Source organism: Drosophila montana, unplaced genomic scaffold (assembly GCF_035044405.1).
Source record: "Drosophila montana isolate Dmon_TW-CO22-7 unplaced genomic scaffold, ASM3504440v1 contig_3123_1, whole genome shotgun sequence".
NCBI lineage: Eukaryota > Metazoa > Arthropoda > Insecta > Diptera > Drosophilidae > Drosophila > Drosophila montana.
In genome coordinates, this window is record NW_026998002.1 from 42,025 (window position 1) to 58,569 (window position 16,545).

At 46.6% G+C, this 16,545-nt stretch overlaps 6 protein-coding genes across 7 annotated transcripts; 4 read left to right on the plus strand and 2 right to left on the minus strand.

The window, feature by feature from the left end:
- The first annotated feature begins 16 nt into the window (after positions 1-16).
- msl-2 (male-specific lethal 2) lies at positions 17-3,500 on the plus strand. Of its 2 annotated transcripts, XM_064685978.1 has the most exons (5): positions 17-140; positions 265-1,794; positions 2,038-2,478; positions 2,546-2,897; positions 3,164-3,500. In XM_064685978.1, exons 2-5 carry the CDS (start codon positions 558-560, stop codon positions 3,243-3,245), a joined length of 2,112 nt encoding a protein of 703 aa, XP_064542048.1. In that variant the 5' UTR covers positions 17-140; positions 265-557; the 3' UTR covers positions 3,246-3,500. The 2 variants fall into 2 exon arrangements, with proteins under 2 accessions (XP_064542048.1, XP_064542047.1); XM_064685977.1 differs by having other exon boundaries at positions 265-2,478.
- A 986-nt stretch (positions 3,501-4,486) lies between these two features.
- LOC135431061 (uncharacterized) lies at positions 4,487-6,160 on the plus strand. The gene is made up of 3 exons (XM_064685979.1): positions 4,487-4,693; positions 4,760-5,020; positions 5,082-6,160. Exons 1-3 carry the CDS (start codon positions 4,615-4,617, stop codon positions 6,083-6,085), a joined length of 1,344 nt encoding a protein of 447 aa, XP_064542049.1. The 5' UTR covers positions 4,487-4,614; the 3' UTR covers positions 6,086-6,160.
- A 205-nt stretch (positions 6,161-6,365) lies between these two features.
- Sec5 (secretory 5) lies at positions 6,366-9,406 on the minus strand. Its single transcript, XM_064685976.1, has 4 exons — positions 9,235-9,406; positions 8,556-9,170; positions 6,671-8,495; positions 6,366-6,610 (listed from the first exon to the last, which is right to left on the minus strand). The coding sequence occupies exons 1-4, from the start codon at positions 9,341-9,343 to the stop codon at positions 6,472-6,474; spliced, it is 2,688 nt and encodes an 895-aa protein (XP_064542046.1). The 5' UTR covers positions 9,344-9,406; the 3' UTR covers positions 6,366-6,471.
- Positions 9,407-10,292: 886 nt separating this feature from the next.
- LOC135431025 (trypsin delta-like) lies at positions 10,293-11,238 on the plus strand. Its single transcript, XM_064685910.1, has one exon. It carries the CDS (start codon positions 10,405-10,407, stop codon positions 11,236-11,238), a length of 834 nt encoding a protein of 277 aa, XP_064541980.1. The 5' UTR covers positions 10,293-10,404.
- Positions 11,239-11,623: 385 nt separating this feature from the next.
- On the plus strand, positions 11,624-15,103 carry Cog3 (conserved oligomeric Golgi complex subunit 3). The gene is made up of 8 exons (XM_064685875.1): positions 11,624-11,843; positions 11,909-12,406; positions 12,462-12,952; positions 13,007-13,146; positions 13,231-13,391; positions 13,452-13,566; positions 13,621-14,378; positions 14,441-15,103. Exons 1-8 carry the CDS (start codon positions 11,679-11,681, stop codon positions 14,840-14,842), a joined length of 2,730 nt encoding a protein of 909 aa, XP_064541945.1. The 5' UTR covers positions 11,624-11,678; the 3' UTR covers positions 14,843-15,103.
- LOC135431004 (AN1-type zinc finger protein 2A) lies at positions 14,919-16,446 on the minus strand. The gene is given in 4 exon segments (XM_064685876.1): positions 14,919-15,366; positions 15,593-15,796; positions 15,799-16,148; positions 16,237-16,446. Coding segments are annotated over 4 exon segments (783 nt in total). The 5' UTR covers positions 16,292-16,446; the 3' UTR covers positions 14,919-15,192.
- Positions 16,447-16,545: the final 99 nt, after the last annotated feature.

Below are 16,545 nucleotides of genomic sequence, written 5' to 3' on the forward strand. Positions count from 1 at the left end.
TGCTTACTGTAATTGACATATTTGAGCAGGTTAGCAGCTCTGCCGCCATTCACACTGAGTACTGAGCACCACTTATCATGAAACGGTCACACTGCATAAAAGAATATAAAACGCAAGCACGGCGTTTCTATTCACCTTTGGTAATTTTGTTCTTCAATTGTTTAAAACAAAGTGATAATTAAAAATGACTTGAATAACATTGAGACTACATATCCATCTTTTTTTTTTGTTTTTTTTTTTGTATTTTTTTTGGCACGTGAAAAGTATTTCTAAGTATTTAGCCGCTAAGTGAAACAGTGCAACAACAACAACAACAACAACTGCTAGAGGAACGCCAGGCAATATTCGATGCTGACCGGTGGAAAAAGTACAGCAAAAATCTTAAATAATATGTGTTAAACAATTGCTGGGCAATTTCGGCAAGGCAGGCGGCAGCGCAGCGGTTTCGCCAGCGGAGTTGCTGAGAACGGAAACTGTAAACAAACGCGATCGCTCGGTGGCTTTTCCACATTGTACAGTCTCACACTCACACACACACACACAGATACGCCCATACGATGGAGGCGCAAAAACTTTATATAAAAGTTACGCGACTCTCACTGAAATCCGCCTCGAATTTGTCTAAGCGCCGCATCCAAGAGCTAAACTCCGGCATTGGTGAACTGCGCCAGCTGCTGTCGTGTGCCGTCTGCTGCCAGCTGCTGAACGATCCCTACAAGCCGAAGGACAAACGCTGCGGCCATCATGTGTGCCGGCTGTGCCTGCGCGGCCGCAAGCGTCTGGTGCCTAGTTGCGCGCAGTGCAACGATTGCTGCGACTTTAAGACCTACGAGGAGAACAAATCGATGGCCATGACACTGTTGTGCTATAAGACGCTATGTGTTCATCTGCTGCAGTCGTCGCTATACGCGCAGCTCTACCAGCTGCAGCCGGACAACGAGAGGAGCTACTACATCGAGCGGCGGCCACGCATTAGGCTGCCGGACAGACCAACACAATGGTTCATACAGGAGGGTGCCAATTATGAGGACATGTGTGATACATTTTTATCACAGCCCGAGTTGCCGTTCCTGGGGCACATGCCCCCATCGCTGCCAGCCGAGACGCCGCCAACGACGGCGGCCACAACGCCGGAGCTGCCGTACGAACAGCATATGCCCGATCAGCTGTCCCTCACAGATATTGAGCTGGAAGCAGCGGTAACCGGCGAGCAGGCACAGTACGCCCATCCTTTGCCGATGATGACACCGGGTGCGCGCATTTTAACCCACAGTCACATTGCACCACAGCCACAAATGCTGATACCAGCCGAACAGACATTGCTGCCAGCTGGTTACATTGAGTCCCGCTGGTCTGATCAAGTGGATCTATCGGGTGCCCTCTCGCTGCCCACATACGCCAACAGTCCGACCTACACAACATACGTAATGCCCAGCAACGAGCTGCATATGCCCTCCATTGGTCAGGTGGTGCAACTGCCACAGCAGATGGCAACAACGACGACCACGGCGTTTGAACCAGTTGCCGTCAGTGGTGTCAGCAGTAAACGTCGGCATGCCCAGCTGCTGCTTGAAGATGTGCCGGAGGAACAGTTGCAGCAGCAGATGGACAGCAACGAGCCCGTTGTCACAAGCCAGGCGGGCACACGCATGAATTTGCGCAATCATAAGGCCACCATAATCTCATCGGTTCAGGTCAAGCCACCTACTGCGACCTCATCTCCAATAATTACAGCAGCTCCCGTGGCTACAGCGCATGTAGCAAGCCTTCCTGCAGCTGTAGTAAATGTCGCAGGTGCTCCTCCTCCTCCAGCTGTAGTCAGTGTAGAAGCCGCTCCCGTGGTTGTAGCTGCAGCCCCGGTAGCTGTTGCTCCCGTAGCCGCAGCTCCCACACCTGCCGTAGCTGTAGTTCCTGTAGCCAGAACAACTAGAGCTGCAGCTCTTGTAGCCAAGGCTACCACAGCTGCAGCTCCCGTAACCGCGCCTGTTGTAGCTGCAGCTCCGGTAGCAGCTAAAGCTACCGTTTCCACTTTTCCAGTCACATCCACACCAGTCAAGGCACGCGGCCCACCACCAGTGTCAGGCAAATTCCATAAGGCCAAGCCGAAAGATACGCGCATGTCGCACATTTGTCGCTGTGGCACCACATCGGCACCTGGCAGAGCGACCTGCCGCAACTCACGTTGCACTTGCTACGTGGCGGGCAAATCGTGTGTGGATTGCAAATGCATTGGCTGCAAAAATCCACACCAGGATGCTGCTGAAACCAGCGATGAAGAAGACTCCAATTTAGAAGCGCCCACGAAAACGGTTGCAGAGGTGCCCGCGCCGGCAGCAGCAGCTGCAGAGGAGCCCGCGCCGTCTGCACCAGAAGCAGCAGCTGGCATGCAATCTGGCTTCACTTTGGTGCCGCTGGACAATTTACAGCAGACGCAGCATCCGTTGGTTCTAATGCAAAATGAGAATGGTCAATATCAGGGTTAGTCTAGCTGCGCTTGAACTTGCTTTACTTTTTTGGCATTAATTCATTACTTTTTACGCTGCAGGCTTCAACATCTTTAACGGCACTGAACCCGTCGATCCCGCTCAGCTGGGCTTCCAGCGCGTGCCGCTGCGTAGTAATGATGGCAATACGTCCATACCTGAATTTGCGTACGTTATGCCGCCGCCAGCTGTGGCGGAACCAACGCTGGAAACACACTCGACGCCATCGCCCACAGAGCAGCGGGCAAAGAAGTTCAAGGGCGTGGAGTCCCCTGAATTAGATGCCGATTGCAGTTCGTCCATCAAGTCTGCGGCTGAGCTTGTCAGTGCCGTCAATGCTGCCGCTGGCGACAGCCTCGGCGCTGACAAGGAACACGCCATGTTTGAGTATTTCCTCAACGAAGATGACGATTTGTAAGCAATCCATGTCCAAAATCCAAAATCCATGTGACGGGGCTATTGCGTCCAATGTGTGTATATCGTTCTCGTTCCGTAGTTGCCAACTATGGTTGTTGTTGTTGTTACAATTTGTGCGTAGGTAGCAGAACTGTTTGTCATGTCCATGCCCTATGCCTGCGTTCCATATATGAATATATGATACCTACACTCAGGTACAGGGCATATGTCTAGTCGGTTGCAATCGACTTAAGCGCTCATCCTTCATCCTTTTTGTTTTTCAGCTATAATTATTGCACAACCATGTACTCATTTTATGTTTGTATTGCCCAAGAGTTTTACCCTGGTACAACCAGTCAGCCATAAAACCATAATCAACAAATCATATACATATACTCTAATCCCAATGTCTCCAGGAAAGAGCTCTCAAAACTCATATATACCCTAAGTGAGGACACTTAGGCGACTAACAGAAATTATTTATGACGCACCCCTTAGTTTCCTTTTTTATAATTTTGTGACCTCTAACTTTAAGTGATATTGTATGTTAACGTACATGAACAACTTGATAACCTTAACGCTTAAGTCAGGCGCCGCGATGCAGGATCTGCACCAACTAAATCCACTTGGGTAAACCCAAAGCAATTTGTATATTGTATTTTGTCGTACAACGAATTGTAACAAATAGGCAAAAAGTTGATAACTAGTGAATAATTGTAACTATGCTTTGTGTTAAATGCGGTCGCTGTAAACCAAAAAACAAAAACTAATTTCGTACATAGATTTTAAGGATACTTTTTTTTCATAATCATAAGCCAATTTTTTTCATATGTCTAAGCCAATTTTTTTCATATTTTTAAGTACATGTCATAATCTTAGGTCACTTTTTTTTCATATTTTTAAGCAATTTTTTTGTATAGGCTAAGAACATTTTTTTGAGCATGAAACCTTATTTTTTTGAGCATGAACCCTTTTTTTTGAGCACGTGAAAGTCAAACCTTTTTTTTTCTTAATTTAAGATTCGCCGAATACTCGGAATTATAAAAGCCAGTTGCAATAAAAAATATTTGTTTGCAAATTAAATAAAGAAATTCAAATTCAGATTGTAAATTTAAAAATATTTTAGCATTGCAAACTACATGATAAACTAACTGACAACTAATCAGGAAGCTCAAAAGCTAAATGGTATTTTAAAGGGGCATTCAGAAAGGAGCTGAAAATCAGATAATACAAAGTTTCAATTACAAGGGACTAGAAAATGTCGACTATATTTTTTATAACTAATATGATACAATTAATGTCTATACTTTTTATAAATGGGTATATTTATTGAAAAGTGTGAATGAAATTTGAGAGAACAGATCGGTTTTTCAGGACACACATCTCTCTCTATCTATTGAGCGGCTAAATGGAATTTTCTCAAAACTTTTGTAAAGTCGTGACGGCTTCCGGCGAGTTAAACTCAACGGCAGACACGCGCTCACTCAATTCAGAGTTAAATAAAAAAAAATTCAGCTCATCTCGGCTAAGCATTAGCCGTGCCCTTTGATAAGCGCTGCGACGGCTGCTGCTGCTGTGAAGTGCTCATCATTATCTCTTGATTAACTCGGGCCAGTCGTCAGTTCGAATCCGAGTCGAGTGGAGGCAGCAAACGCGCATCCGTAATCATTCTGTTGTTGTTGTTGTCGTTGTTCCTCAACTGATAAGCAGACATTTATAAGAAGATCGCACAAAGATGAAATCGCTGATAGTATTACTCGTGGCACTTCTAATCCTAGCTTGCAACGTGCCAGCGCAGGGGCAGGATGAGAATGGTGAGTAGATAAACATCTCAACTCCATGTAGTTCCAATGTATAGTTGAACCTTGTCCCACACGCAGAAGCGGAAGAGAGCGATGAGGCGCAAGAGATTGAGGCAAGCAAAAATAAACTGGCCGTACAGATCGAGGCGCTGATAGAGCACTACAAGCAAGAGGATCCAGTTGGATTGCCTGGTGCTCCCGTACCGGATCCCATAGAAGTGCCCGATATGGCCAAAAATATCGGCTTAAGCAATCTAAACATGATGAAAGTGAAGGCATACGGCCTGTCCAAATTTCGCATAGCCAGCATCAATGCAGACTTCAAGGAGATGATGGCAAGTGGATTATGGCCAAAATGGATTATGACCAAAAAATTGAAAACAATTTTTGTTGCAGATAGAGGCGGGCGTACAGCTGGACGAGATGCTGGTCAAGGGCAATTACATACTCAGCTCCTTCTTCTCCAAGACCAACGGACCGTTCACCGTGGTGCTGAAGAAGGTCTATGTCCGAGGCTCGGCCACGCTTGGCGTGGAACGTGACGGCCATCTGACCACGGAACAGATTAAGATGGACATTACCTTTGGCGAAATGGCCATGGATTTTCAGAATCTCGGCTTCTTGGGCAGCGTATTCCAGAGCGTCATCAATTCGGCGCCCAATGTTGTGTTCGATGCCATGAAGCCGTTCATGCTGCAGGAGGCGGACAAGCAATTGCGTACGGAGATCAATGCGTTCATTGAGAAGAACATGGGTGATCGCCGGATGCCCAATTCGATAACGCCGCTGGACAGCGCCATTGCCGAAGGCCGTAAGCTGGTGCGCCAAAAGGGCCTCGATCCGTATCATGTGGCCGACATGAATCGCACTATGGGCGTTTTTAGTGTACAGCTGTCCAACACCTGGATCAATGGCATCTCTAGTTTCTATCGCGTGGGCAACATCACAGCTGCCATGCAAAATAATACTGTCTCGCTGCGGCTGCAGGTGGGCACACAGCAGATCACCGGCGCCGGGCAATGGGAGCTGGGCTTTGGACTCGTGACGCGCGTCGGTCATGTACAGTTTACAGTGCAGTATATACGTGCCACCGTTGAGATTAGCCAGCCCCTGGACACACGGCAGCGACCTCAGATTAACGATTTGCAACTCGATATGGGCAACATTCAGATGCGCTGCGACGGCGCCGGCACCTTGGACTATGTCATGGAGTTTGGGGTGAATGTGTTGCCCAATCTGTTGCGCTATCAGATAATGGATGCCATCGAGAATCCCATTAAGCAGCGTATTCAGGAGAAATTCAATACCATCGATGTGGAGCAGGTCATCAAACAGCAGGTCGAGAAAAGCGAAAAGGACGGCGGCAATTTTGCCATAGATGTGAATCTATTCAAAATGTTTTAGTTATTGTTTTAAAGTTGTATAGAGTTTTACTCTCCAATGTAAGCATTACTTTTGCTAATTAAATATTTTCAATTACCATTAATTACAATTACTTTACCGAATGAAAACTACTCTCAATTACATTGTTTGACCTTTCTTTAAATTTCAACTCATTTCCACACATGAAAATGTTTAGATTATATTGATTAATATTTTACAAGCTTTTAAAAATGTATGTAGCGTGAAGATATTGTAAGCGTAAATGTTACATAGAAAGGGTCTCCACGAATTTTTCATACCCTTCAGTGGAATTTGTAATTGAAAGCGTTGAGCATTAATACAAAAGTAACTGTTGTGGTAATTGCAAATGATAAATATTTTTATATCTAGTTAGAGAGGGAATGTGCCTATGGCTCTTTGACGGCAAAGCAGAGCAACTGGAGCCGCATATTGCGCTTCACACGTTCAAGAATCTCATCCGCTTTGCGCTTCTGCTCGCTGTTGAGTGGCGGAGTAATGGCTTCCAGAGCCTCCATAAAGTAGTTTCTGCGAAGGCAAACAAAGATTTATTAATATATAAAATGAGGGAATCATTCTACAACTCACTTGGCCGTCTCGTTGGCATAGTTCTCGAGAGCATCGCGCAAAAGTCGTATGTCCACATGCGCCTGAATGGCGCCCGTGTAGCTAAATCGCTGCACACAGCTCATCAGACGCGCCAGCTCTTCGGAAATGGTCTGCACAATGGATTCCAATATGGGACGCAGCAGTGTGGGCGAAATGCTGTATATCTCGGAGTAAACACCCACCAGATTATCGCAGCACTCGTGCGCATAGGGACGCAGCTGACCCAGACCGATTTCCATCTCGTGATCCCACTGAAAGCGGCCCAGGTACATGGAGGGCTCTATGGTGCCCACCAGTGGATCACCTTTATGCTCCACATATTCCTCCAGCAGATTGGTAAACAGCTGATTGGCATTGTAGCGCGCCGTCTCAATGGCCAGCGTGGGCAACGGATAGCCATAGCGCACGAAAACTCCGCCAATGTGCGGAAAGAAGCTCTTGTTGCAATACGCATAGTTGGCCAGACAGCAGAGCATGCGCTGTTCCCAGTTAACAGCTGCGCCTCCAACACCAGACACCGACTCCGGCTGCTGGGCATTGGGAAACCCGAGCAGCTGGGACACATTATGCGTAGGCGTCTCATCGTCGTGGGTTGAATAGGCCAGCTCAGCTATGACGGCGCTGAACGCAGACAGCAGCTCCTGCAACCGTTGTGTTACCTCGCGCTGCCCATCTGAATGTGGCTCTAGCAGATTGCCCTCACGCACCTCCGGCTGCATGCACACAGACTGCACCTCGTCTAGGGTCTCCACTAGCAGGGTTTCCAATGCAGCGGGCAGCTGCGTCGCGCCCGGATAATCCTCTACTGTCATTTCCCATGTCTCCTGTACGCCAAGTTTCTTGCAGCGATCCGTGGCCCGCTTGAAGATGATAGAGAAACAAAACAGGCGCACCTCATCAATTAGCTTCTGTATAATGTCCAGTGCATCCGAGGGCAAATCCAGACCAATCAGCGTGGCGTAGGCGATACGCGTGTAACGCAAACATTGCGGTATCCACGGCAAAAAATGATGTGTAGCCGAGGCGGAGCCAATGGGCCAGGACAAGCCGCTGGACTGGCGCAGGGCCCGTTGATCGGCAGCAATGAGTATGGTCAGGCGCAAGTAGACACAAAACTTCTCGATGGCCGTTAGCACCATGCGCTTAAAGTCACCCGGCTTTGGGTCGTGCGGTCCACGTAATTCGCCCGTAAAATAAAGCTGGCCCAGGCGCCACAGATCGGGTAGCTGGGAAGCAGCAATATCGCAGAGTTCCTCGCAAAAGTTGACACGACTGGGCGCCTGGCTGGGATCGCGACTCTTGGACTTTTCCTGCGGGGCTGCATCCTTATTGGCGTGCTGCTCAAAGGTCTGGCGGAAGGTGGCCTCCAAGTATTTAGCACGTGCTTCGATGGCATCCCACGCGGGATCCGTATTGCGCAGCCGATCCCCAATGGGTGTGCCACTCTGCTGCAGCTCCAGGCTGGTCAGCGCCTTGATCAACTTCTTTTGCTGGTCCACGCTCTGGGGCATCTTGACCACCTTCTCGTGCAGCTGTCGGCGTATCAACAAGATGCGCTGATCCACCTCCTCCAGCACCTGGCGAAATATAGCCAGCTCCGTTTTGCCAAACAGATTCTTGGCGCGCGAATAATCATTGACCACAATGTCATATTCACCCGCCTTGGCACGACGATCCACAGTATTGGGCAGGCAGAAGAGAAACTTGTGACGCGACAGCGCAAAGAGCACCGAGCGCGTGGAGTCTGCTTTCTCCTTGCGCACGAGCACATCTGTGAAGATCTTCTGCGATTCACTAATGGAGTCTGCAAGGGTCAAGATTAGCTACATTGACAAGGCTTGAGAATGGGTTTATGGGCACTCACTCTCAATGGACTGCTCGAGAATGTTTAGCGGTTCGCTTCCGTGCAGCTTGACATCCTCCTGCAGCTTATCCCGGATGTTCATTAGCGTGTCCAGCTGATCAATTACTGAGCCAGCATTTGATTTCAGAAAGGAGAGTTGTCCCTCCTTTTGGCTCTCCACCTTGCGCTTTAGAAAGGCCAGGCCAGCCTTAAGATCTTCAAACGAAGTGGCCAAGTGATTCTCGAGCAAAAACCAGGCGGGTGAGAAGTTCTCCTGCGACAAATCACCGCAAGCATCGGGAAACAAATCGCGTAAATCTTCCGGTATTTTCTGCTCATTTCCTTCTATAGACAGACCCAACGGATCCTCCTGAGTTAAGCCAGACTGCGTAAGCGTGCGGCGACCCCAGGCAAAGTTTTGAGATGGCGACTCCTCAATCCACACAGCCGACTCCTTGAGCGGTCCAATTGTTTCATGATAAGCACGAAATTGCACCGTGGACGTGCCCATGCCACCGCTTATAGTTGTCACTATAATATCACCCTTACCTTTGGCTGGGCCAGTTCTGGCTATGATTTTATTAGGTGACTTCCATTCCGCCGACAACAGACAGTCGGAGCCGCAGATTTTGAGACCTGCATATGCGTGAAAATATACTTGAAAAATACAGGGCCGATGACGACGAAACGCTTTGAATACCAATAAGATCCTGCACACGGGTACCCAGAAATTCGCCACGTATAATAACACGCGTGCCCGGCGGACCCTCCTTAGGCGACAGACCCGTTACCACCGGTTGCGGGGCCATTACGTCCAATATAAATAATAATAATAAAAGATCAACGCCTACAGAACAGCAGCCGCAACAACAAACTAGGGATGAGCGATATTTACTCAACCCGTTACAAGTAACAAGTATTCAAAAGTAACTAGTTACTGCTGTTACACCTTTCAAAAGTAACAGGAAAACAAATTATTCTATGTCATGCACGGATAGTAAAGCAAGGGTCTACTTGTTGGTCGTTGTTTACTCAAAAGATTGAAAACGAAAAGAGAGAGAAAGAGATTACAACGGCGATATGACAAATGACTGGATCAATGTTATAGATATGTTAGATATATATGTATATGATATATGTATATTAATATAATGTTAGATATTCTTTTCAGCATTTTTTATACATTTCAAAACTTGCAGTTTATTTAAATTTTTATTGTTGCTGCTTGCCTATTATTATACTTGTTGTATCGTCGAAGTCCATCCCCTAGTAGGGATGGCTATCGATAAACCATATCGATAAATGAACTCATAGGCAGTTGACCAACACGCAATAATACCAACTTCTTGCCGATTAAAAATACCAAGCTTAAGACTGCTCCAAGCAACGGTCAACTAACACAATTTCAAAACATAGTTTTTTTTATTGTTGCAAAACTTTTGATAAGTTATTAATGCTTGTCGTCTAATAAAAATTATTGTTTATAATCCCCTTAAGACTAATCTATAAATTGAGGTATTTACATATAATACTCACCCAGTTCAAATGAAATATGTACATGCCAAGCTTAAGACTGCTCCAAGCAACGGTCAACTGGCACAATTTCAACATAGTTTTTTATTATTGTTGCAAAACTTTTGATAAGCTATTAATGCTTATCGTCTAATGAAAATTATTGTTTATAATCCACTTAAGATTTATTTGTCAATTGAGGTACTTACATATACGGTATTCTAATAACTTGTTTGCTCCTAAATAGTTCTTATAATAAATCTACCCACCCTTCCAATTAAAATGGGCGCTTATCTATAAAGTAAAAACATTTAAACGGCACTCGATAAAGCCACTTGTAAACAGTTTCTCGGAAACCATGTCGCTAAGCGGTCAAAAAGCATCCAGCTTATATCTGATTGCATGTTGCCTCCTCTTTGGCTTCTGTGATGTATCTGCGGCTGTCGTAAGAGCAACCATGGATCAAGCTGTGCTCAATGGACGAGTTGTGGGCGGAGTTGCTGCACCGGCTAACAGCGCTCCCTACGCGGTGTCCATGCAGTACCGTAATTCCCCCTACTGCGCTGCCAGCATTATAAGCGCCAACTGGCTGGTAACTGTCGCCCATTGCCTAACCAACAGTGCGCAGGTCCTTGGGAGCACGCTAGTCGCCGGCAGTAATGCAGTTGCAGGAACTGCATCCACCACCCAAAAGCGTAGCATCACCTATTTTGTTATCAACGAACTTTATACGGGCGGAGCTGTCCCCTATGACATTGGATTAATTTATACTCCCACTGCTTTTACTTGGACCACTGCTGTGGCTGCCGTGAGCTTGCCCAAGTCGAGTATGGTGCCTAGGGGTACTGCAAACCTATATGGATGGGGAAGTACCTCAACTACAAATACGCCATCGTACCCCAGCGTTCTTCAAGTAGCTGCAAATGTTCCCATTATCAGCTTGGCGTCCTGCGCATCTGCTTTAGGTTCAAAGGGCAAAGATGTACACAGCACTAACGTGTGCACGGGCCCCCTTACTGGAGGAGTTAGCTTTTGCAGGGCGGATTCTGGTGGTCCTTTGGTCCAGGGTAACGTTCTGATTGGAATTGTATCCTGGGGCAAGTTTCCTTGCGGGCAGGTTAACACACCGTCTGTCTACGTCCAGGTGTCTTCGTTTATATCCTGGATTTCGGCCAATAAAAAGGTCCTGTAACGTATAATGTTCACATTTCAAAAGAAAATAAATACCTTTAAATATAAGTTTCGTATTTTAAGCTGTTAGTATATATTTCAATTCAAGCGGGTGAGCTTTTCCGAATGCTGGTCACGCTTTAAGTGCTTTTAATATATCGATACTATTGCTACAGCCATTGTCTGGCAGCTATCGAGTAGGTCGACAAAAAAAAAGAAAAGAATTCCAATAATTTCAATTAGAGCACGAGTACCGCAACGCATTTAATTAATAGTAATATTAACGCGTGTCACAATGGAACAAAGTTGAACAAGCTCGGAGTTTCGATAAAATAACCAGTGTGTACACACCTTGCTAAGAATACTGTCATTATTGTTATCGGCAGTGTGTACACACGCACAGCTGATCAAATAATCAAGCCGAACAGCTGTTTTTGGCTCGGCGTTGGCTGCAGTAGGAAAATGGATGACGTCGCCAGCGCGCAAAGCGAAAATGAAAATTTGCGTAAAATCCGTAACCGTCTAATGCAATGGGAATCCAAGACCGATCCACTGGCAGCGCTAAGCGCACAGCAGGAGGAACACTTGGATGTGCTCACCAATTTGTGGCACGACGACGAAACTACGGCAAGTCAACATCAAATGGACACGCAGGCCAAAACAAATTATTGACATGAGTTTTTTGATTGTAGGTCACGTTGTCGTCCACACCCACAAAAGCGTCCAAGCCAACGGAGTGCAGCAATGAGGTGGACATACAGTTGCCAGAGGGAGGCCTGCAGAATACAAACGATTTTCTGCTCTGGTTTGTGAACGTCAACACGGAGATCGAGCGACGTGGCGACGCCAATTACCACAAGTATCTGCAGCAGTTGGAGCAACGCAAATCGGAATGTGCTCATATGCTTGATCAAATCACTGTGGCCATGGAGCGGCTGGGTGCGCTTAGCGCTGAGTACGAGTTTGTCTCGCAGAAAACCAGCGCTCTCAATACGGCCAGCGAGCAGTTGATTGATGAGCAGCAGAAGCTCCAGGAGCTGAGCAACGAAATCCAGCGACGACTCCATTTCTTTAGTCAGGTTGAGCTGCTAAATCAGCGCCTGCAAAGCCCCACGTTGTCCGTGGCCAGTGAAGCTTTTCGCGAGTGTCTGAACAAAATTGACGAATGTTTGAATTATCTAGCGGATCATGTGAGTAATACGCCCGAATCCCAGCTAATAGCTAATAATTGTTTAATCGTTTTAGCCCAACTTCAAGGACGCAGCTGCCTACAATGTCAAGTACAAGCAGTGCCTGTCTAAGGCAACGGGCCTGGTGCGCAACTATGTGCTTAATGTCATCAACCAGGCCACGGAGGCGACACTACATCCGCGCAATAGCAGTGGCGATGCCGGTTCGCTGCAAGCACCCGATGCCGCATTTGCACTCTACTATGGCAAATATCAAACAGCGGCGGCTAAAGTGAAGCGCGTTGCACAGCTCATCGAATCGCGCCTTGATCACAGCAGCAGCAGCGAGTATGTCCAGCTAATGACAGATCTGCAGCAGCATTATCTGGCACAGCGTGCCAGTGTCATGTCGCCTGCCGTCAATCAGTCCATACAGAATGTCAAGAATGCTCACAAGGGCGATCATTGTTCGCTAACGCGCAGTGCATGCGCCTTTCTGGTCCACGTTTGTCAGGACGAGCAGCGTTTGTATTATCAGTTCTTCGGCACGGGCGCAGCGCATCTGACGTAAGTTTCCCTGGATATATGTGTTATGCATTCACTTATACTTTCCACTTGCAGTGTTTATCTGGAGGGTTTGTGCACAATTTTGTATGATACCTTGCGGCCGTTTATTATACACATCAATCACTTGGAAACGCTTGCAGAGATCTGTTCCATATTGCGCATCGAAATGCTCGAGGAGCATGTGCAACAAAATCGTATGTCTTTAGCTTTACATTTGTATTTCTCTAGCTTTCCCCACTTACTACTAACTAACCTGTCATTCTGTATCTACGTCACAGCCAGTGGACTGGAGGCATTTGCGAACATAGCTCATCAGCTGCTGCAGGATGTGCAGGAACGTTTGGTATTCCGTGCGCATTTGTATTTGCAATCCGATATACAAAACTACAACCCTTCAATCGGCGATTTGGCATATCCGGAGAAGCTGGAAATGATGGAGGTACATGTTGTGCGCCTTATTTTGACTATTCCTTCAAATTACCTTTTACTATTATTACAGAGCATTGCTCTATCGTTGCAAGAGCCTACCCAGCTGCGACGCTCGGATTCCCGCGCGTCCATGATGTCCAGCGAAGCGGAGAGCGTGGACACCGCCTACAGAGTCAAACAGATGAGTAGGTCTAATGCATCAGCAGCCAAGTTGACAATTAATTCTGTTTCTTTTATAGATTCGCCCGCTGATCTACATGGCATGTGGTATCCCACAGTACGACGCACTTTGGTCTGTCTATCTCGTCTGTACCGCTGCGTGGATCGGCCCATTTTCCAAGGTCTCTCCCAGGAGGCACTCAAACTGTGCATACAGAGCGTTTCCCATGCAGCGACTAAGATAGCAGCCGCGAAGACGCCCATTGATGGCGAACTTTTTGAAGTCAAGCATTTGCTGATATTGCGCGAGCAAATCGCACCGTTTCGTGTTGATTTCACCATAAAGGAAACCTCGTTGGACTTCAGCAAGGTGAAGACGGCAGCCTTTGGGCTGCTGCAGAAGCGCAAACAGCTGTTCTCCATGGGCAGCAGCAATGCATTGCTTGAATTTTTGCTCGAGGGTACGCCACAGATCAAGGAGCATTTGCTGGACTCGCGCAAAGAAGTCGACCGTCAGCTGAAGACGGTGTGCGAGCAGTATATTAAAGATGCAGTACACATGCTGATAGGTCCGCTCATCACATTCCTGGACAAGGCACAAGCACTGTTGGCACACGACACCGCCAAAGCAGCGAACACAACAACACAAGACGCATCCTCCACGGGCAAGGTTAGTTATGTGCTGCGGCAAAGCAGCTGGGCGAGTCCACAGCAAATCAGCAGCATTATCCAAGAGACACAGCGCCTTATCAAGGCCAAGCTGGCGGTGCTGCAGCGAGCGATGCAACTCTACCTGAGCAATCGTGATACCGAGTTCATAATCTTTCGGCCCATACGGGTAAGTTGTAAGCTTCAAATTTGTGAAGTCATTGCACTTAAATTATACACATTCCATTGCAGAACAACATCATACAGGCCTTTGTTAAGCTGGAGCAACTGCTAACAACAAATGGCTATTCTGCGGATGATATGATCATTACGAGCTGTCCCTCAGCAGAGCAGGTGTCCATTTTGTTGTCCAGTGCCAGCATATTAGCCGCCGAGGGCGTGGCAAGCTTCGCAGCGGCAGCACGTAAAATAAGCACATCATCATCCGTAGACGGTGCAACAGCTGGTAGGAAGCTCAGCAGCATATCCAACAAGGCGGAACAAGCACAAGCTGCTGTTGTAGAAGAGCCTGAATGCGAGCAGACGCCGGCAGCTACAAGCACTCCAATGCCAGTGGCATCAGACGCCAAGCAGAGCACAGTTTCCGGACAACCACAAAATGTAACTGTGGAGAAGCCAGATAACGAGCAGTAGCCCACACAGATAAGCTCAGCATAGTATACAGAAAATGTTATCCCTATCCTATGTATGTATTTATAAACCTAAGCAATTCAACATGTATATTACAGTTTATTCCAACCAAGTAGAGCTAATAATCGAGCCAGTTTCTACAACCTGGTTAAAATTGGGAAAATGGCTCGATTTGAATTATTTTTGCTAAGCAGCCTTAAGCGTGCTGAGAATGTGACGAAGTCAACATAAATTATCAACATTAAATATAAATTACAAACAAAATGACAATTAGTTTAATTAAAGATCTAATAAAAGGGCAGCACACATTGGCCGCTGGTCAAGTGATGGATATGTTTCGTACGGAGTCTGAACTAGGAAAGTGAGCATTTATCCTTTCCGTTTGCTTGCTGCGAATCGCGTCCACCCACAGTCGTTGCGCGTTGCGTATTGGTTGTGGACGTGGCGCCGCGTCGATTTGTATTAGCTGCATCATCTTGCTCCATGATGGATAAAGCTAGCGCATGCGCCAAAGCCTCGTCCTCAGTCTAAAAAATGCAAGAATAAATTAGTATCTGACGTGGTTTTTTATGACTATAAATATGCAAAGAGAATGTTTCCAACTTTTAATTGTAATTTTAAAATTTAAATCTAGTTAACCCAAAAAGGATGGCACTTAAACTGATTTCACTCTTTTCTGGCATCTTAATAACAATGTAGAGTCCCCTTTATACAGACTACTGTAACATACAATGTCTTTCCAGTATATCTTACCATATTTCCTTGTATGGTTTGAACTTGAACGGGCGTAACAGCTGCTGCTGCTGCTAGTGGAACATTCCTTGCTGGGGGATTGGCTTGGGGTTTGCTTTGGCGTCGTTTCTCGGCTGCCTGCGCTGCCATTGAACGTGTATCGGTGAATATTTTAAAAATGCCCTGAGATGTGCCCGCCGACGCCACCGGGGCAGACGATCCGGCTGCGGTCTTGCGGGCTTGCAGTCGTGGTCACTCGTGTGACGATGACGTAGACAGAAATTTAATTTGCACTGGGAGCAAAGGACGGGTATCAGCTCTTTGCGTTTACAGCCCTTAGCATGGCAGCGATTTGTGTAGATTTTTTTGCTATCCGATTTGCATTGCTTGTCGATGTGCTGGCCAACCGTTAAATCTGGCTCAACGCCAGGAGCCGTCGGCACAGGCTCCCCGCACAGCGGACATATTGGAACTTGAAAGTCCTTCCTGTGGGCGCCAGGACACTTGTGACGTTCGTAGTTGTAATGCGTGGCGCAGAACACCTTGTCACATGAGTCACATTTAACAGGCAGGAAATCTATAAAACAGTTATATTTGCATAAAGTTTATTAAAGGTCATTTCTTTTCAGAGTGGCAGGTATTGTCGTGTCGAGGTCAAAACTCACCTAATCTGTTGCATGTGGCTTCGTTGCAGTGTTGGCCCAAATGTGGAAACTCCATTGTTGCGTCCTAACTTCCTCGTTGTTTGTGCTCAAGTAAATGCCTTAAATGGCTTGTGACAGTTTTTTATAGAACTCAAATTGACTAAAAATTCGAGAAAGCGCTACACGCAATGACTAAACAATATTCACACTATTATTTCACCATTCTCACACTGTAGTTATCATTTGCCATTCACCACAATACGATATAAAACTTACATCTATCGATACACATCTGAAACTATCGATATTAAACTCTATCTATCGATATTA